The sequence below is a fragment of the Piliocolobus tephrosceles genome, chromosome 12, assembly GCF_002776525.5.
Source record: "Piliocolobus tephrosceles isolate RC106 chromosome 12, ASM277652v3, whole genome shotgun sequence".
NCBI classification, from domain to species: Eukaryota; Metazoa; Chordata; class Mammalia; order Primates; family Cercopithecidae; genus Piliocolobus; species Piliocolobus tephrosceles.
The window spans coordinates 124,326,081-124,348,430 of NC_045445.1; the positions used below are offsets into that span (position 1 = coordinate 124,326,081).

A 22,350-nucleotide genomic window follows, 5' to 3' on the forward strand; every position below is an offset into this window, starting at 1 on the left:
AGGAATCTCTTATTTTATTTTTATATTTGTTATTTTTTGAGACAGAGTTTCACTCTTGCCACCCAGGCTGGAGTGCAGTGCCGCAATCTCGGCTCACTGCAACCTCCGCCTCCTGGGTTCAAGTGATTCTCCAGCCTCCTGAGTAGCAGGAATAATAGGTGCCCGCCACCACGCCCAGCTAATTTTTTTTGGTATTTTCAGTAGAGACAGGGTTTCTCCATGTTGGCCAGGCTGGTCTCGAACTCCTGATCTCTGGTGATCTGCCCGCCTCAGCCTTCCAAAGTGCTGGGATTATAGGCATGAGCCACCACGCCCAGTCAGCAATCCTTTCTAATCTGGAGGGTCACACACCAAACAGAACAGAGGCTTTCTCTGGGAAGGGGGCTGGCAGGGGGCGGACAATAGCAACCTGATCAACTGCACTATTTTGACTTTTTACAAGGAAAAGGTATTTCAGTATTACTTATAACATTTAAAAAAAATAGACGTTTTCTTTTCAAAGCAGTTACCTTGATAAATCATATGTGGAGTTGGAATTTATTGCAACTATTTATATAAATTTCCTAAGTGAAATTTATTTTTTTTAATTATTATTATTATTTTTTGAGACAGAGTCTCTCCCTGTCACCCAGGCTGGAATGCAGTGGTGTGATCTCGTCTCACTGCCACCTCCGCCTCCCGGGTTTAAGTGATTTTCCTACCTCAGCCTCCCAAGTAGCTGAGATGACAGGCACACGTCACCATGCCTGGCTAATTTTTGTATTTTTAGTAGAGACAGGGTTTTGCCACGTTGGTCGGGCTAGTCTTGAACTCCTGACCTCAGGTGATCCACCCACCTTGGCTTCCCAAAGTGCTGGGATTACAGACATGAGCCACCACACTCAACCAAAATTTACTTTTAATATGTAATCATATGGCTTCCATTTCTAAATGCCTTCAGATCACATTTTAAGCCTAAAAGACAATCAGTTTCGGCCAGGCGCAGTGGCTCACACCTGTAATCCCAGCACTTTGGGAAGCCAAGGTGGGTAGATCACCTGAGGTCAGGAGTTTGAGAGCAGCCGGGCTAACATGGTGAAACCCCGTTTCTACTCAAAATAGAAAAAAGTAGCCAGGCATGGTGGCGTGTGCCTGTAATCCCAGCTACTCGGGAAGCTGAGGCAGGAGAATTGCTTGAACCCTGGAGGCAGAGGTTGCAGTGAGCCGAGATCACGCCACTGTACTCCAGCTTGGGCAACAAGAGTGAAACTCCGTCTTAAAGAAAAAAAAAAAAAAAAGTAAAGAAAACCAGTCTCAATATATTTTAAATAAGAGTGGTAAAGAATAGAAAATGGGCCGGATGCAGTGGCTCAGACCTGTAATCCCAGCACTTTGGGAGGCCGACGCAGGCAGATCACCTGAGGTCAGGAGTTTGAGACAAGCCTGGCCAACACAGTGAAACCCTGTCTCTACTAAAAATACAAAAATCAGCCGGGCATGGTGGTGGGCTCCTGTAGCCCCAGCTACTTAGGAGGCTGAGGCAGGAGAATCGCTTTAACCCAGGAAGCAAAAGGCTGCAGTGAGCCGAGATCGTGTCACTGCATTCCTGTCTGGGCAACGAAGTGAGACTCCGCCCCGCACCGCCCCCCCCAAAAAAAAGAATCACTATCTCCACACACACACACAAAGATTACAAAATGGCATTTGTACACTTATGTTTATTGCAGCACTATTTACAATAGCAAAAACTTGGAAGCAACCCAAATGCCTATCAATGACAGACTGGATAAAGAAAATGTGGCACATATACACCATGGAATACTATGCAGCCATAAAAGAGAGTGAGTTCTTTGCAGGGACATGGATGAAGCTGGAAGCCATCATTCTCAGCAAACTAACACAGGAACAGAAAACCAAACACCACATGTTCTCACTCATAAGTGGGAGTTGAACAATGATAACACATGGAAGGGAACATCACACACCGAGGCCTATCAGGGGGTGGAGGGCAAGAGGAGGGAGACCATTAGGACAATTACCTAACGCATGCAGGGCTTAAAACCTAGATGACAGGTTGATAGGTGCAGCAAACCAACATGGCACATGTATACCTATGTAACAAACCTGCACGTTCTGCACATGTATCCCAGGACTTAAAGTAAAATAGAAAAAAAAAAAATTACAGTATTAGTCATCATTAAAACAATCTCTACTTGAATCTTTTCTACATCTCCCAATTAAACATAGTGTCCAACATAAGCTTTTCTTTCTGTAGCGGTGGTGGTGGTGGTAAAGAATCAAGCTTTATGTAAACTTGATCAATAATAAGATTATCTCATTCTACAAAAAAAAAGAAAAAAGAAAAAAAAGAAAATGGCATTTGTTTAAAAAAAAGGGGGGGGGGAAGGGACTTGTAGCATGATTCCACTGACCTTTTTGAAAATGTCATACCAAGGGTATATTTGAGTATGTCCAGAATGGAGTCTAAAAAGGTGTTAGGGCCGGGTGTGGTGGCTCACGCCTGTAATCCCAGCACTTTGGGAGGCTGAGGTGGGCAGACCACGAGGTCAGGAGTTCGAGACCAGCATGACCAACACGGTGAAACCCTGTCTCTACTAAAAACACAAAAATTAGCTGGACATGGTGGCGCGTGCCTGTAATCCCAGCTACTCGGGAGGCTGAGGCAGGAGAATCAGTTGAACCCGGGAGGCGAAGGTTGCAGTGCGCCAAGATCGTGCCATTGCACTCCAGCCTGGGTAACAGAGTGAGACTCCGTCTCAACAACAACAACAAAAAAGATGTTAACAGTGGTTGTCTATAGGTGGTGATATTAAAGGTAATTCTTAATATTATCTGTATTTCCTAAAGTTTTTACAAAAAAACATTGATTTGTTTTGTAACAAATGCAAAGAACAAAAATGGCTTGCTCCTGAGAATATTCTAAAGAGCTTGCCACAAAGTTTGAAGATAATTCCAAATGAGGAAGAGTAAAAATGATTTGATCAGTGATAGAATTTTTGGAATAAATATATTGACAGTATAATTAAATCTATCCTCTCAAAACAACTGTTTTGATACATCCATTTGAATGTAAAATTTGGGAGCACTCATACTTTAACAATAACAATAAAAGCCATAATCATTTTGATCTGTGTCACAGCAAAGGAGGTTATAAAGCCAAGAATTTATCTCCCTTTGTCACTCAGGCTGGAGTGCAGTGGTACAATCACAGCTCACCGTGGCCTTGAACTCCTGCGCTCACCTAATCCTTCTGCTTCAGCCTCTCAAATACCTAGGACTATGGATGCAATGGAGCACACTTAGCTATTTTTTTCTTTTTCTTTTTTCTTTTGGTAGAAATGCAGTCTCACTAGGTTTCCCAGGCTGGTCTCGAACTCCTGGCCTCAAGCAATCCTCCTGCTTTGGCCTCCCAAAGCGCTGGGATTACAGGTGTGAACCACCATGTCCAGTAAAGTCCAGACTTTAAACAACATAAAAAAAACTCTTCCTGCTGTGACAAACGTAGAACTATTTTATGAGAAATTTTTAATTCTTTAGTTCTGTACTACAGTAATTGGCATTTTCTAGTTCTTTCTCATCCACTATAAACAGACTACAATCTAAAGAGATAAGCAAAGAAAAAAATGAGACTGTTTTCAAGACTAATATTATCTTTTTCTCACAGAAAACTGAGTTTTATCTTATCTCTGGAGGGTAGAATTCACCACAAAATTAGGTCAGCAAAGCAAACAAAATGTCTCATCTGCAATTGTTTCATTTTCTACTCTTTAAAAATAGCGATTAGATTTTATAAAATTCATGTAGAAAAATAATAAACTTGTGTGATAAACGGGCCAAAGAGTGAGATAATTGTTCATTTAGGCAGGTTTTGAGTCATCCAGTTGGGCTATACTGGTTTCAAAGACTTGGAACACAGATAATATGTAATTTATCAGGTTCAGAATTTATTTTGCACTTCCTCATCCAGACAGAAATTTACTGCTACCTAAGACTCCTACATATATATGCGTTTTTCTCTATTAGAATGGCATCCTGGGATCCACTCAATCTTTTCTGAATTAAGGGAATATAGGGAGGAAGAATTCGTAGGGGAACATTTACTTCAAGTTTAGCTTTTCTAATGCATGTGTGTTTTCAAGCAACTAATAAAATGTACATCATTTAATAGGAGAGCTATTCTGTCAAAGTAAAATCTATCTGGGCTGGGTATGCTGGCTCACATCTATAATCCCAGCACTTTGGGAGGCCGAGGCGGGCAGATCCTTTGAGCCCAGGAGTTCAAGACCAGCCTGGGCAACAGGCTGAAGGTGAAACCCCCTCTCTACAAAAAATACAAAAAATTATCTGGGCATGGTGGCACGTGCCTATAGTCCCGGCTACCCAGGAGGTTGAGGTAGGATTGCATGAGCCTGGGAGGTGGAGGTTGCAGTGAGCTAAGATTGCACCACTGCACTCCAGCATGGACGACGGAGCATGACTGTCTCAAAAAAAAAAAAAAAATCTATCTAGACACATGGCTCTGTCTCAAAAAACAAAAAAAAAAAATCTATCTAGACACAGGTTTCTATCTAGACATATGGCTCTCTCTCAAAACAAAAATCTATCTAGACACAGGTTTCACATCTCTCTTTTTTTTGTGGGGGGGGATAGGGTCTTGTTCTGTCACTCAGGCTGGAATGCAGTGGCACGATCACAGCTCACTGCAGCCTCAACCTCCTGGGCTCAAGTGATCCTCCCATCTCAGCCTCTTGAGTAGCTGGGACTACAGGCAGACGCCACCACACCCAGCTAATTTTTGTATTGTTTGTAGAGACAGGGTTTCACCAAGTTGCCCAGGCTGGCCTCGAACTCCTGGGCTCAAGGAATTCACCTGCCTCAGCCTCCCAAAGTGCTGGGATTACAGGTGTGAGCCACCACGTCAGGCCTAGACCCAGGTTTCATATCTTAACAGACCACCATGTGCACAGAGAACTCTGAACTCACTAATGAAAACTGCCTTCGACTTCATCTCAGTTACTCATGTGCGTGCTTCTTCTTTAAGGAAAACTGTAAGCCTTTTTTGGGGGAAAAAAAAAATCACATAAAAGACTCAATTTGGCTGATGACCAACTGACCTCATAATGAAAATCTGCAAAAATAAGGAACACAAACAAGGAAAGTAAATGTTTGGACTATACCCAGCAACTTTAACAGGACTCCCAAATGGTGTGACTCCACAAACAGGCTCAGTTCTATCTGCCAAGTGAGGTAAACCATCAACAGACAATTTAGGAAACTTCTTGGAGCCCTCATAATCACTTTTTGCTTACTTACTCACTCACCAGTCTAACCCATGTCACATGAATCAGCACCTCTAATAGGAGAGGAGACTCATTTCAGCAAGCACAAAGAAAAACAGGCTAGTTCACAAGGACTGAAGTTTGTGGAATGGGGGAAGAGAAAAAAGAACCTTTATTAGTTAGTTTCATATATCCTATTTTAAAAGACTGTTCAGAAGAAGGAATAGACATATCTGAAAAAAAAAAACCTACTGGGAATTCCTCCACACTAAGGCAATGAACATGCACTTGTGGATCTATCTCTAGCTCCCACAGAGGGGGCTCCTCATCCTCATGGAACCAAACAAAGAAGTTCTTAAGCGGGAGCCAGTGTGGGCTTTGAATAAAACACTCTGCATTGCTTCAAACGGCCAGAAACAGGAAGACAAAGGGTAACTGTACTTAAAGTGCCTTTAAAACAATATTCACTCAAAATTCAACTCTACTATCCATAATGTATAAAGCTGTATCAGGAAAATATAGCTCAACAATCAAAGTTATAGGCTTTCAGCATACTGAAAACTCTACGACCCTTGCCCTACATTCCTGCTTCTCCAAGTTTTAGTGAACACCGAAAATAAGTTTAAAAACCTGCCACATTAAGAAATTGGCACTGATTAAATTTTCTAACAAAACTGGCATGAGGCCATGCAAAACTTAGGAAAAACTCAGCAAAAGTGAAAAATAAATAACTTCCAAATTCTAAAATATATCTTCAGACTAGGATTTTTTTTGCCCCTGAAAATATATAAAGTTTCATGCTGTATGAACAAACTGTAAAATTCCACTTAAGCATTAGTGGGGAAAATCAACTGATACACTCTAAAAATTCCTTTATTTTAAAGATCTTTTAGTACTTTCTTGTCATATTAAAAATAAGTCTACACTTTTTGAAACAGATATCTTTGCTATTGAGATTTATTATACACCTAATAACTTGCATTTATATATCTAATTTTAAATGTACAATACAAACAAACATGAAAGTTCATTTCCTAGCCTCTAAGAAGTCCCAGTCTAGCCTAGAAAGGACATGGGTGTAGAACACGTATACATGTAGATTATGAATTAAACCTTTATGTCATAAAAGTCTATAAACATCAGCACGCCTCATGGGGTAATCAATTCATTCATCATAAATGTCTGGTACATTATCTACTTTTTTCCTCCACTGCGTCTCTAATCTCCCCATTCTTTTAATATATCGTTTTACTTCTTCTTTCTCCTCTTCCACTGTTAGTTACAACTGTGAGGCTATCTGCATTTTAGAAGTAGATAGAAGAATGCTACAGTGTCCTGAGCAGAATTCATTTCCAAATGAGAAGTGAAATAACCCAAGTTAATTCACTTTTTAGAGTTGTTAAGTCCAGAGTGCTAACCTGCAAGCATAGATCACTTCAGTGGACAAATGTGATACAAGAGGAACAGAAAACACCTTACACTGATAAAGTGCTTTGTAGTTCACAGTTCTTTTCATATATCATCTCATTTGAATCTCCCAACAATCCTGTGAGATATGGAGGGATATATCACTATCCCCACAGGATCATGATCAGAGGACGCTGAGAGATTAAGAAATCTCAAGGGGCCGGGCGTGGTGGCTCATGCCTGTAATCCCAGCACTCTGGGAGGCCGAGGAGGGCAGATCACTTAAGGTCAGGAGTTCGAGACCAGTCTGGCCAACATGGTGAAACCCCACCTCTAATAAAAATACAAAAACTAGCCAGGCGTGGTGGTGCATGCCTGTAGTCCCAGCTACTTGGGAGGCTGAGGCAGGAGAACGGCTTGAACCCAGAAGGTAGAGGGTGCAGTGAGCCGAGACTGTGCCATTGCACTGCAGCCTGGGTGACAGGGCAAGACTCTGGTGCAAAAAAAAGAAAGAAATCTCAACAAGGGCGCTCAGCCAGAAGCACAACTAGAACCTGAGGCTGAAAAGATTGCATCCAGGGCTACAGAGCAGTTTTTTCTTTGTCTCTGTGATCTACTGTCTAACTTCTTTGAAAGGTAAGAAAGGAAAAAGAAGCAACCAATTAACTCTGTACATAAAAAATGTATTTGTGTGAGTAAAAATGTAGTTACTATAATTCCTCAAGAATTCCCCTGAAGATGCTTAAACTGTTAGGGAAAAAAACCTTTATTATCTTTCCAAATATGTGGCTTTTAAAATAATGCTCAAGTATAAAAGTTACATTACTTTTCCAATTTACAGATGATTTCCCTTTTCCATTTAGCATTGTAATTCTCCTTCGGTTTGTACTAGTAACATACTAGTAACATGGTAAGAAAATTAATTTCAGGAACACAGGCAATGTAAGTATTACACTAAGCCACAAAGAATGTGTGAGGTAATAACGCCTTATAGCCATGGACGTGTTCACTCAGGCTCCTCAGTGTGGTGAGCTCTGAGTACAGGTCACATTACTTGCCCTTGAGGAAGGAAGTGACACAGACCAGTTTTCACTAGGCCACCTTCTTGCCCTGGAGGCTTCAGTTAGCAGCTGACGATTTCCCAATTTCCAGTCCACGTCTGTGGCAGGAAAAGTCCATACTCTTGGGTTCTACATCAACTGATTTCCCCCTCCCAATGCCCAGGTATTTCAACAAGCCCAACCCGCTCAAAACCAAACCATCACCTCCCCCTCAAACCAAACTCAACCTTCTTCCACTTTCCCACCTCAATGAATAGTTCCCACAGTTAAAAGTCAAAAGCCTGGGCAGAATCCTCAATTTATCCTTCTCCCTTATCTGCCACATCCAACTGACTACCAAGTTTTAAAATAAAAAATACTTTTAGAGAGCCCCAAGACTGTGCACCACCGTAACACTATCTTAGGAGCCTCTTACAAGGTGCCAACTAAAAGTAACAGCTCACATTTCCTGAGCCCTTACTTTGAGTCAAGCATTGTTCTAAGCTTTGGGTAGGAATGAATTTAATCCACGCAATAATTTGAGGTTGGTAAGCATTTCATCCTTGTTTTACAAATGAGGAAGCAGCTACAGAAAACTTTAGTATCTCTCACAAGGAACACAATGACGCCCAAGGTCTTAACGTTGTTCTGAACTCTCTCACACTTCTGGGTCCTTGCATGCGCTTTTCTTCTCTGTTTGGAAGGCCCTTTCAACCTTGTCTGCCTAGCTCCAAAGGTCAGCATAGGCATGTTCTTCTCTATAAAGCCTTCTGATGCCCCCTGCTGTTGCTCTTCCCTTTCTCTAAGCCAGTAGTTCTCAAGGCTGGCTGCTTGCTCCAAAAACTAGATGCCTAATCCTACCCCTAGAGATTCTTGATGTCATTGGTATAGGTTCTAGACTGGGCATCGGGACTTTTAAAAGCTCCCCAGGTGGCTCTAACATGCAGTCAAGGTTGAGACCCACTGCATCGTAATGGACCTTTAATATCTGTGCTGGTAACTGCATTGTAAGCTTCTGAAATGAAAGTTTCATAATCACCTTGGGGGGCTTTTTCAAAACTAGTGGTTCCTGGACTCCACCTAAAAAGTCAGTCAGAACCATGGGCAGGGGCTTGGAAACTGTCTCCTTGAATAATTCTGATGTGTGGCCAGATTTGGGACCTCTCTCCTAGATAAGAACTGGGTCTTTTCACTTGTACCCACCAGAGTCCAGCATGATGCCCAGCCCATAGTTGGACTAGGATAAAATCTGTATAATGAAGGAAATCTAATAACGTGAATCTGGGTATATGTATCCAATATTCAAACTTCCTGCAACAGCACAAGGATAAGCTGCTTCCTACAATGAAATGCAAATACTGGGCAGCTTTTCAAATGTGTTTTTTAATCCACCAATGCCCCCTAGTGACCTGAAGATGAATAACTACATCAAAACATCGCAGTATTTAAGTACAGTGTGTACTTAATATGCACATAACTAGTCAGACACATTGTACTTGTACCACCATTGTACTTTTGCTACCAACACCTATACTATTAACTGCTTTGCCCTCCAGTTATAGTTGACCCAAGCTGTTAACTCCCAAATCCCGATCAATCCTACCGTTTACTCCATCCCCAGTCTGCACGAACATGCAGGAGGAGCGCTCTCAGTAGAGCCCTCAAAGGGTCTGGCCCATCTTTTTGTTCCTTGGTCAGTGCCAGTCCCAAATCCCACCACGTTCATAAAACCATCCATCTTGAAAACACAAGAACCATTCATCTACTGATTTGCCTCCATTCTTGCTATTCAAAGGGGACCAACGAAAACTACAGAACCCAGAGCTAGTCAAAAAATGGAGAATCTGGCCTGGTGCGGTGGCTCACGTCTGTAATCCCAGCACGGTGGGAGGCCGAGGCAGGCAGATCACGAGGTCAGGAGTTTGAGACCAGCCTGGCCAGCATGGTGAAACCTCGTCTCTACTAAAAATACAAAAAATTAGCCAGACATGATGGCATGTACCTGTTAATCCCAGCTACTCAGGAGGTTGAGGCAGGAGAATTGCTTGAACCGGGAGGGAGAGGTTGCAGTGAGCAGAAACTGCAACACTGCATTCCCGCCTGGGTGATAGAGCGAGACTCCATCTCGGAAAAAAAAAAAAAAAATGGAGAATCTGAGGCCGCATCCCAGACCTACTGAATTGGAATCCATTTTAACAAGAGTCACATGCCCATTAAAGTTTGACAAGCACTGGTTCTCAACTACTAGACCTAACATCACCATTTTATGACAAATATTTTGCGACACTCTTTTGGTATCCTGAAATAAAATTCATCACTAAGTTACATGCATAAGTCCAAAAAGTAAATCAGTATAGTATGATGGTAGCATAAAGGTGAATCAAAAGGAAGATTTATGTGAATTATATTTCAGTATGTAAATGTTCAACACAACTAAAGATATAAAGAACAACCCCATTTTCAGCTGTAATTTTTGTAAAGTTTAAAAAAAAAAGAAAGAGGGCTGGGCACAGTGGCTCACGCCTGTAATCCCAGCACTTTGGGAGGCCGAGGCAGGTGGATCACGAGGTCAGGAGATCGAGACCATCCTGGCTAACACAGTGAAACCCCGTCTCTACTAAAAATAATTAGCCGGGCATGGTGGCGGACGCCTATAGTCCCAGCTACTCGGGAGGCTGAGGCAGAATGGCGTGAACCCGGGAAGTGGAGGTTGCAGTGAGCCAAGATCGCACCACTGCACTCCAGCCTGGACGACAGAGCGAGACTCTGTCTCAAAAAAAAAAAAAAGAACAATCCCACAAGTTTCCAAAATGTACCATTCTGTATAGTCGTATCATTCTATAGAGAACCACTGGTCTACAATCCCTCGCACCTTTCTTTTCCTTCCATCTCTCGGGTGGGAATATCTCTTCCTTGCAAAGCTGAGGTATTCTCCCTAGAATCTTGACTGAACATATCCTTCTAGTTACCAAGTTCTCTCTCCTTCCCTTGACAGTCAAGCTTATCAACCACCATAGTGGCCATTTACTCAGCCCTCAGTCACCAACCCAGGTTAATCTACCCTTCACTTCAATCAATAAACCTAAAGTTTAAGGATCATAAAAGCTTTCCAAAGTGCCCAAATGAACACACCTCATGATATCTAACTAATTCATATCTCATCTAGCTTATATCTCCGTCATGGACATTGTTGGTTGCATATCCAGTCTCTATTCTCCCTCTTCCTTCCTAAAAGAACTCCATTGTGTTCATGAACGCATTCCTCTCCCCTGTGATTAAGTAATACCACCCTGGGTTGATCCTGTTTAGTCTAAGCCAATAAGATCATGTCATTCCTCTGACAACTGTTATAGGGTCAGACAACTGACCCAAGTTGGTCCAATCAGACTGAAGGACCAATTGTGGGAGTTTTTTCTCTCTCCTCCTCTTGCTCTAGAGAATGAGAAAGTGTGTATGCTACTGACAGTCATTTTGCAACCCTAAAGGAAACCAACCTGACTGTGGAAAGCCAAGAAGAGATGGGTCCTTGATGACACTGTTGACCAACCAAATCAGAGCCTGGAATCCATTCTTCCTCTGGACTTTGTGAGAGAATTTTCCTTACTATTTAAGCAATTGGGTTTTCCCAGCTGAAAGTATCCTAATATAGCCATTTCTCCTTGAAACTTTTCTCTCTCGATTTTCTAAACATCACTCTTTTCTGCTCCTACTGCTACTTCTCAAGTCTGGCCTCCCCCTTTCCTTTGCCTACTCCTTATATTTTGGTGTCCTCCAAGGTTTGTTGTGATCTTTCTACTTTGCTACCCAAAGTGCATGTTCACCTGAAATAATCTCAGTTCAGTCGGGCGCGGTGGGTCACACCTGTAATCCCAACACTTTGGGAGGCCGAGGCAGGCAAATCACGAGATCAGGAGTTTGGAGTTCGAGACCAGCCTGGCCAACATGGTGAAACACCATCTTTACTAAAAATGCAAAAAAATTAGCTGGGTGTGGTGGCAGGCACCTGTAATCCTAGCTACTGGGGAGGCTGAGATAGGAGAATCACTTGAACCCGGGAGGCGGAGGTTGCAGTGAGCCGAGATCGCGCCACTGCACTCCAGGCAATAGGGCCAGACTCTGTCTGAAAAAAATGATAACAATAATAATCATCTCAGCTCACTGTATCTTTCCCTTGACACATCAAAACTGAGTTTCCAGCACTTCCCCCAATGGAATACCACTGATGTTCCCCCGCTCATTTACCTGAAGAACTCCTACCTGTCTCAAAACTAAATTTAAGTGTCCCGTCTGTGAAGTCATCTCTGAAGTCCCCAGGGGTTCTTTACCTTTTTTTGTGCCATGGACCTCTTTGGCCGTCGGTGAGCCCTATAGACCCCTTCTCAAAATGATGCCTCTAATTGCATACAAAAAAGTGCCAACTATATTGAATTAATCTTATTTTTTAAACTCAAATATCTGATATAAACAGTATGTGCTTCTTTACTAGCCCACTAAACAAAAAGATCTAGCAGTGAGTCTTATTAACTACCATAGTTCTGAAGTAGTAATGAGCATAAATGATATTTTGAGATCTGCAACAACTGTAATGTGATACGAAAATGTCTGTGACTTGTGCTGATACTGTGACTTCCACTGGTAACAGGTACTGCTAATATTACTGCGGTTTGTTAAGGTAGGAGCTTGTAAAATGAATGGCCCCAGCGAAGTGCACCAACTCATGTCTATGACCTTGTGTAGTTCCCCACCATATCAACTCTGGACTTGGCTGCGTGACTTGTTTTGACATCAGCAAACATGATGCTGTGTTTGTGCCTTGGGACTTGCCCTCTTGGAAGTCAGTAACCAAGTGAGGAAGTCCAAGCTAGGCACACGGAGGGGCACCAAGCCCCCAGACATACGAGCGAGGCCAACTTTCACTCAAGCCACCAGCAGAACTTCCCAGCCAACCCATAGATTTTGAGAAACAATTCTTGTTTTAAGGCACTGGTTTGCAGTGATTTGCTACCCAACAATAGATAATTGAAACATTACCCATAACTAAAGGAAGTGCTCAATTTCAATTGGAGATTGCTGAAAATAGTTATATTTTTTCCCCATCAGAGTTCAGGGACCCCCTGAAATTTATGTGCAGGTCCTTTGAGGAGCTGAGGGCCCCAGGTTAGGAACCCCTGGTTAAGCCAATTGGATCCTGCTCTCCTTTTCACTACCTTACTACAGTGTTGGTACACATACAGTTAAACTGGCCACAGCGTATCTTTCCTTGCTGTAACCCTGAAATGGAGCTGAGCTCCTAGCACATAACAGGTGTTTAACACACAAATTTATCAAATGAATGTTGATGATAGGATCTGTCTTCCTGACTAAACTGTGAGCTGCCTGAAAACAGAATAAGAGCAAATACTAGGCCTTTTCCAAGTGCTTTACACATACCAACTTACTTACTCCTTTTAACAACCCTATGAGGTAGATGTTATTACACCAATTTCACCAAAAAAGAAGATAGGCACAGAGAAGGTAAGTGACTTGCCCAAGGTCACACAGCTAGAAAGTGGCAATGCTAGGACTAGAAGGCAGAATGCACGTTCTGATTTTACAGCCTTTATTAACGTACCCAAAGCACATTGCCGAGCTCAACAAAACTTTTAAATGAATACTACAATTCTGAGATTTCATTAGCACTATTTTATGGGTACTATGCTTCTTGAAGATTCAATTTGGTAGATTAATTTCTGGTAGCCTGTGATTTTTTATGACAAAATACATATAATTTACTTTTTAAAAAGTAGAATAATGGCTTTATACTACAGTGCAGATTTTCGAAAGTAAGTCTCCATTGTAAAAGTCTATTTTTTTCCAAAGGACACGAGTTCACAAAACGCAGGGAAGGGGGTCCACTGGTCCGTATTAAATAATGTTCCCTGGGGAGTGGAGCAAAGCTCCAGCTTTCGTCGTCACCCAGCCATCCCACCCCAGCCTCCCCCATACCCTGCACAGCCTCTCCTAAAATGACCCTCCCCCATCCACACATCAGGTTCTGAAAGCTGACCCTGCCAGGCAACTAAAGCCGCGAACCCCGCAGTGCCCTGAGCTGGCCTCCCCCTACCCACGATCCCAAGACGGCACCAGCCGAGGGGATGGGTACTTTGGGGGAAGGCACTTTACATTTTCGAAGTGTTTAATTCACGAAAGCACAACCCAAAGGGCCGCCCCCACCCACCCGGGGGTCTCTCGCCTCCGCCCGGCAGCCGCTCATCCCCAGTAGACCAGTGAATGAACCGCGGGGCCGGGACGCAGCCGGCCCAGTGGCGGGAAAAGCCTCGGGCCTGGCCTGTGGAGAGGCCCCAAGACAGCGCGGGGACGGCTCGGGCAGCCGGGAGGGGGCGGTGACAGCTGTGACCGGGCTCCACGCTCTCACCTTGAACATGTCTCTAGCAGCGGCGGCTCCAGCAGGGTCACCCCGGCCTCGGCCACGCCCACTATAGAGAGGTGACTACGGAGGCCCGGTAGGGCCTTGATTTCTCCAACCGCAAGCGGGCCGCGGTGAGGGTAACGGCCGTACTGCAAACTCGGTGCGGCGAAGGCTTAGTTCAATCACCCCGTTCTAGAAGCCGCGTCGCTGAGCTGCAGCGCGTCGCGCCCGGGCGGCGGATGAACGCAAACCCCGCCCTCCAAGAGGCTCCGCCCCTGCGCCGGCGGTTGCTAGGCGGCAAGAAAGCGCTGGCTCTGTGTGGGTGGTACGCGGAGGCGCGAGGAGGGAGGTGCCTGGTGTCGCGCGGCGCTGGGAAACTGTCTTTGCCGCGGCGACTTGGCGCCCAGCGGCGTGGACTGGGATTTCTGTGAGCAGAGGCTGCCGGGAGGGGGCGCTTGGAGGGCCTCGAGCGGCTTCGAAAGCCTCGCAGCCGGAAGCCGCCGGTTGGCGGCCTGGATTTATCTTACGAAAGGTTTTAACCATGGACTGGAGGTTTCTCTGGTTTTAAATTTAAACTAATATGCTGTGTCCTTTAATCGGAAAAGGCTCTGACCTTATTTTTTCCCTTTAAGGAACAAGCGGTAAGCCTCCTCTCTGGGAATCAAATGTTTGTCCCTTAATACTTGTAGAAGTAAATGATAATGGCAATAATTATCTTATTAACAAGAGTAACAAGCACTGATACAGCAGTTTGATATGCGCAGTCATGATCTAAGTTCTTTATTCACATTTATCTAATCTTTCCAACGACAGAAGTAGGTGGGCATGATTATTATTCCCAATACATAGATGAAAAAACTGAGGCACATAGAAGTAATTTGTACGAGACCACACAGAAAGTGGGAAGCTAGGATCCAAACCCGTTAGTCTGCCTTTGAAACCTGTGTTCTAGCCAAAACAATTGTTGCACTGTCTCATAATGAGAATGTATTTCCTATTTCATTCTGTATTTCTGCCCTAATCCTATAAAAAGCGTAAGCCCTATCCGGGCGGGCATCTGGAAAAATTTGGAATTTGTGCAGTGACGTGCCACTGCCCTCCAGCCAAAGACCACTAGGGGCACACCTGTAGTTGAAGAAATTTGGGTTTCTCATTGCTCCAAGGAGAACGCACATGTAGGAACACAGTGGCATATTTCAGTAAAAGAGTTAGATTTATTATAGGATTTGGGCTTTGGTTCGGTGATTTTGGGGTAAGTTCAAGGAAGCAGGAGCTTTGCTCTGATCAGGTGTTGTTAGGAAGCAGTGATAACACCAAGGCCCAGCTGTGACTGCCAGCCAACTCCCAGATGTTAAGGGCTGCTTTTCTCTTTCTTAAGAGGATTGTGTATTCCAAGGCATCCCCAAGGAGAAATATTGAATAGACTGCATCAGCAGTGTAACATCACACATACATAAAAGTGTGAAACATATTGATAAATTAGGGCAGAAGGTCTTAATTCATGGGGTATGCGAACTTGTATGGGGGAAAAAATGACAACTTCATTTTCACTAACCTCTAACTGAACTTCGTTTCTTTCAATTATAGTGTAGACAACAAGCCACAGTAGTATTAGCATTGATGACTTTGTCATCAATGGAAAGCACAGGTATTTTCATGTTACATTGCAGTCATGTCAGAGATCTTGAAATACGCTCATTACTACTTCAAAAATACAGTAGTTATTAGAGCTCATGTAATGCATTAAGAAGACACATTTACTATAATTTTGTTTTAAAAAGTATTTTGATGATTTCAGTATAATTGGAACACTTTGTAATCCTATGTATGTTATGCGTGTTTTTTTGGTTTTTTTTTTTTTTGAGGCGGAGTCTCGCTCTGTCGCCCAGGCTGGAGTGCAGTGGCACGATCTCCACTCACTGCAAGCTCCGCCTCCCGGGTTCACGCCATTCTCCTGCCTCAGCTTCCCAAGTAGCTGGGACTACAGGTGTGCGCCACCGCACCCAGCTAATTTTTGTATTTTTAGTAGAGACGGGGTTTCACCGTGTTAGCCAGGGTGGTCTCGATCTCCTGACCTCGTGATCCGCCCGTCTCGGCCTCCCAAAGTGCTGGCATTACAGGCGTGAGCCACTGCGCCTGGCCATGTTATGCGTTCTAAAGAGATCTGTCCCTAGGGGTCCATGGCACCAAAAGAAATGATAACGAGCCCCTGGTTTAGTAACAAAGACCAAGCAGTGACTAAGAATTTGAGAGCTGCATCCAAATTGGAGTGTTACTGCATCCAGATTGGATGCTTTAAAGAATAGAAAGTTGGAGGTGGAATCAGAAATTTAGTGTATACCCTCTCACTTTACCAAGGAGGGAACTGAACCACTGAGAGGTTAAGTGACTTGCTCAAAGTCTCACTGCTATTTGATGATAAAACTGGGACAAAACGTTTTTAGACAAACGTAAAAACTCTCCGCTGTGCTAGGCACTGAGGACTCCATAGTCAACAAGATGCCTCCTGCCCTCAATGTGCTTGTTGGTAGACAGCTGGGGAGTGATGAGGTTGAATTATTGAGTTGAAAAGTTAACTCCAGGTGTAGTGTGGAAGATGAATAAGAGGAGAAAAAGACTAGAGACAGACCAGTTATAAGACTGTGGATAGATTTACTTGTCTTTTCCATATACCATATAATATTTTTAGTACACAAAGAATGTAAACTGTAAGCAACTTTAAGAGATCCACAATGCCTTCTTTTTTAAAGGATTCAGAATTAGTACAACAATCATATGGCACTTGAGTCTTGTCCAAACAGTGTAGTAGTATAAATTATGACCTCAAAGGCTTAATTTATGTACTTTCAGATTACTTCATTGGAGGGAAAATGAACCGTTCCTCAAATGTACCAGGTAAAGGTGTTCTGAAATCAGGTACAAGATCCTTAGGAAAAGTTCGCAGAGTACATTTCGCAAATGCACCAAATTCAAGATCATTACTATCGTAAGTACCCGTATTTTGCCTTGTGTTATTTTCCACAACTGTACAGTTTCCAAACAGTACTTATCCAGATAATTTCAAATGCTTCTTGTTTTGTAAATCAGAGATTTTGTGTTTTAAAATTACTTTCAAATTGAATAATTATAATTGCATTTTCTAATTTACAAAGCATATTAACACACATCTACTTGATCCTGATACAACCTTGTGAAACAATTTTTATATTTTATAAATGAAGTAGTAGCAACCAGGAGAAGGTAAGTGGCTTGAAGAAAGTTAACAGCTAATAAATGGCATCAGATAGGATTCAAAGGTTTGTCTCCATACTTCAGGCTTTTTCCTTTTTTTTGAGATGGAGTCTCGCTGTGTCGCCCAGGCTGGAGTGCAGTGGTGCGATCTCGGCTCGCTGCAACCTCCATCTGCCGGGTTCAAGCGATTCTCCTGCCTCAGCCTCCCGAGTAGCTGAGATTACAGGCGTGCACCACCACGCATGTCTAATTTTTATATTTTTAGTAGAGACGGGGTTTCACCATGTTGGCCAGGCTGGTCTTGATCTCCTGGCCTCAGGTGATCCCTCCCACCTCAGCCTCCCAGAGTGCTGAGATTACAGGCATGAGCCACTGCACATGGCCTAGCCTTTTCTTCTTTATATCTTGTAGCCTGCATTTTGCCAGCCAATGGGTAGCATTATGCAGGAGTACCTGTCTTTGTACATAGCACTGTAAGGCGTAATGACGGAGTGAGAAGGTATAAAGGAGGAGACCCCTACAACCTGCCAGTGCTGGGATATGACCAAAAGTAGAATAATTCTGACTTGACCTGGATGAGCCTGGTTCAAGCAAAGATCAGAGAAGGAAGTTTCTTTTTCTAGGGCGTAGTCGTCCACCCCCAGAAGAGAACTAGGCCTCCTGTAACTTTGACTATTCCCCGTTCCATTTTCATAGCACTTGAACTAGTTGGACATTTCATTTTAGCTCGTGAATGTTTTTGGGAAGTGAGCTTGTCTCCTCACACTTTTTATTTATAATATATATGCCTCTTAATGATACATTTATATTTTATATGCCTTTTGATGATAAAGTTTTAGCCAGGACTTTTTTTTTTTTAATCTCAAGGGAAATCTCCTCAAGTATTTCATATCCTCATTCTGAGTAGGTTCTGCAAATGACCACTTCCAATTACCACATCCAAATGTTCCTCATTAGGTCAGTTTTAGAGTGGGGGATGGGGAGGTACAGGAGGAGGAAGCATAAATTGATAGTTCTCTAAGGTTTTAGGAAAATGAAAACTACTTTATAAATATTAACCTCTTTTTTTCTCTCAGAATGCTTAAAGAGATTTCAGCTCAAATAATACAGAGGGCTTGGTTATCTCATACAAACAAAATGATATTTCGACTCCTGAAACACGCAATTTGTGCAGCGGTAAGTAGTTTGCTTTTTTTTTTCTCTGATGGATTTAATTATCAAGCCAAAAGATCTATTAATTAAAGATCGAATAGATAACCTTCTTTATCTCTCTCTTTTTTTATTTTTATTTTTATTTTTTTGAGACGGAGTCTCGCTCTTTCACCCAGGCTGGAGTGCAGTGGCACAGTCTTGGCTCACTGCAACCTCTGCCTCCCGGGTTCAAGTGATTCTCCTGCCTCAGCCTCCTGAGTAGCTGGGATTACAGGCACCTGCCACCACACCCGGCTAATTTTTTGTATTTTTAGTAGAGACGGGATATCACCATGTTAGCCACGATAATCTCGCTCTCCTGACCTTGTGATCTGCCCACCTCAGCCTCCCAAAATGCTGGGATTACAGGTGTGAGCCACCACACCTGGCCCTTTCTTTATCTCTTATTTGGATCTAATAATATTGCATGGAGTTCTGGAATTGTTTTTTCTGTTATCCCTAAATGAATATTTCTGGATTTTTTGAAATGTGGATGACTATTATTTTTTCTGAAATTAATATACTGCTTGTTTTGTTTTGTTTTTAAATTTGATTCCTTATTTGAAAATGTGAGACAGTTCTCTTCCAACAATAAAAAGCTCCAAATCTGCAAGGTGCAGTGTCTCACACCTGTAATCCCAGCACTTTGGGAGGCCGAGGCAGGGAGGGCCAGGAGTTCAAGACCAGTCTGGCCAACATTGAGAAATGCTGTCTCTACTAAAATACAAAAAAAATAGCCAGGCGTGGTGGCATTCACCTGTAGTCACAGCTACTTGGGAGGCTGAGGCAGGAGAATTGCTTGAACCCAGGAGGCACAGGTTATGGTGAGCTGAGATCACGCCACTACACTCCAGCCTGGGCGGCAGAGTGAGACTGTCCCCCCTCAAAAAGCTCTGAATTAAAAGTTCCCTTACCTTTCATCCAGCAATTTTACCTCTTAGAATCTATTCTACAATATATATACAATTTGATTGCACCATTGTTTGTAACAGCAAAGGAAGTAAACTGTATAATATCTATTGATAGGATGCTGGTTAAATAAATGTTGCTGCTTTTATAGTGTTAAACTTTGCAGCTTTAACATGATTATGCAATAGAAAGAAAAAGGAAGATAGCTCATCAGTTAAAAAAGCAAGCACCAGACAGTATGAAGAATATGATCCTACTTGAATGAAAAACAAAACCAAAAAAAAAAATGCATATCCCCCCCTCCTCCAGAAAGCAACTCTGGCAACCTTAGTAGAGCCTTCCTCGGTATAGTACCAAATATTCTAATAAAACAACCTATAAATCCAGTAGTCTATTACTAGTGATACCCTTTTTTTTTTTTTGAGATGAAGTCTCACTCTGTCACCCAGGCTGGAGTGCAGTGGCATGATCTCGGCTCACTGCAACCTCCACCACGCAGGTTCAAGCGATTATCCTGCCTCAGCCTCCCTAATAGCTGGGAGTACAGGTGTGTGCCACCATGCCCAGCTAATTTTTTCTTTTTTTGTATTTTTAGTAGAGACAGGGTTTCACCATGTTAGCCGGGCTGGTCTTGAACTCCTGACCTCAGGTGATCTGCCCGCCTTGGCCTCCCAAAGTGCTGGGATTACAGGCATGAGCCACCACACCTGCCCAATTAGTGATACTCTTAAGGGAATTTTAGCAGCTCTGAAAAAAATAATAAAGTCTGAGCAATGTATACACCGTTCATCTGACCCACAAACCTATTTCTGATGTCAGTAAAAGCAGAATACGGCCGGGCACAGTGGCTCACGCCTGTAATCCCAGCATGAGCTGGGATCTTTAGGAGGCTGAGGCAGATGGATTGCCTGAGGTCAGGAGTTTGAGACCAGTCTGGCCAACATCGTGGAACCCTATCTCTATTAAAAATACAAAAAAATTAGCTGGGCATGGTGGGGTGTGCCTGTAATCTCAGCTACTCAGGAGGCTGAGGCAGGGGAATTCCTTGAACCAAGGAGGTGGAGGTTGTAGTGAGCCGAGATTGCGCCACCGCGCTCCAGCCTGGGTGACAGAACAACACTCCATCTGAATACTTCAGAGAAAACCCACCCAGGTAAACTCCTGACATTTCAGGTCTATTATCCGTTGTCTTTGAATATGGAACTTGTATTTAATTTTATAATGCTGGTTTCATAGTATTTTTAGACTCTTTTGTAACAGAAGGAAATTCTTTATCTGTTATAGTAATGCTTTAAGTTAATACCTTAAATTAATAATGTTTTGTCCTTTTAAAAGCTATTTATTTATTTATTTTGAGATAGAGTCTCACTCTGTCACCCAGGCTGGAGTGCAGTGGCATGATCTCAGCTCACTGCAAGCTCCGCCTCCTGGGTTCACGCCATTCTCCTGCCTCAGCCTCCCTAGTAGCTGGGACTACAGGTGCCTGCCACCACGTCTGGCTAATTTTTTTTTTTTTTTTGTATTTTTAGTAGAGATGAGGGTTTCACCATGTTAGCCAAGATGGTCTCGATCCACTGACCTTGTGATCTGCCCTCCTTGGCCTCCCAAAGTGTTGGGATTACAGGCGTGAGCCACCGCGTCCGGCCTTTCTCTTGATTTTTAATTCAATTTATAACCCCTTACTAAGGACAACAGTGTAGCCTGATTTGGACAAAATTTTTTTTATTGCTTTCGTCATTTTGTTTTACTCAATTCTTTCTCATAGTTCTTTGTTTTATGTTAGTTACTTAGAATAAGAATAATCTCACAAGTATTGTCAGTGTTTCATAGTTTTTTTTTGTAAAAGACCCATTTCAGATTTTTACTTCCTAAATAATTAGAAAGAATCAGATAAAAATAGTTTTGTTTTGAGTGAAGAATGCTGTCAGAGTGGAAATTATTGCAGAAAATGTTGATTGAGGCCGGGGCGGTGGCTCACGCCTGTAAATCGCAGCAACAGTTTTTTTTTTTTTTTTTTTTTTTTTGAGACGGAGTCTCGCTCTGTCGCCCAGGCTGGAGTGCAGTGGCGCGATCTCACCTCACTGCAAGCTCCACCTCCCGGGTTCACACCATTCTCCTGCCTTAGCCTCCCGAGTAGCTGGGACTACAGGCACCCGCCACTATGCCCTGCTAATTTTTTGTATTTTTAGTAGAGGCGGGATTTCACTGCGTTAGGATGGTCTTGATCTCCTGACCTTGTAATCCGCCTGCCTCGGCCAATCCCAGCACTTTGGGAGGCCAAGGCAAGCAGATCACCAGAGGTCAGGAGTTTGAGACCACCAGCCTAGCCAACATGGTGAAACCCTGTCTCTACTAAAAATACAAAAAAAACCAGCCGGGCATGGTGGTGGGTGCCTGTAATACCAGCTACTTGGGAGGCTGAGGCAGGAGAATTGCTTGAACCCGGGAGATGGAGGTTGCAGTGAGCGGAAATTGTGCCACTGCACTCCAGGCTGGGTGACAGTGCGAGACTCCATCTCAAAAAGAAAAAGAATTAGCTGGGTGTGGTGGTGGCCACCTGTAATCCTAGCTACTCTGGAGGCTGAGGCAGGAGAATTGCTTGAACCCCAGGGGGGCAGAGGTTGCAGTGAGCTGAGATCAAGCCACTTCACTCCAGCCTGGGTGAAAGAGCAAAACTCTGTCTCAACAAATTTTTTTTTTTTTTTTATTCTTTATCATTGAAGAGTTGCTTTTATGTTGTCCTTTGTGTGTCTTGTAGGATCATCAAATAAGGTAGACAATCTCAGGAAAACAGGTTTTGGAGAAAGATAGTTGAAAACATAATGTCATACATTTTAAATATATAAATTTAAACTATATATAGAAATACATAAACTATATTATA

General features: G+C 43.0%; 2 protein-coding genes across 4 annotated transcripts in view; one reads left to right on the forward strand and one right to left on the reverse strand.

Moving 5' to 3' along the window:
• The window catches only part of C12HXorf58 (chromosome 12 CXorf58 homolog), a 46,355-nt gene extending 32,205 nt beyond the window's left edge, over positions 1-14,150 (reverse strand). Inside the window, exon 1 of the mRNA XM_031936654.1 lies at positions 13,944-14,150. Within this exon, the coding sequence (XP_031792514.1) occupies positions 13,944-14,150 (207 nt within the window). The remainder of the gene's footprint in view (positions 1-13,943) is intronic.
• The window catches only part of APOO (apolipoprotein O), a 127,948-nt gene that overhangs the window by 45,506 nt on the left and 60,092 nt on the right, over positions 1-22,350 (forward strand). The gene's annotated exons all lie outside the window — the stretch shown is intronic.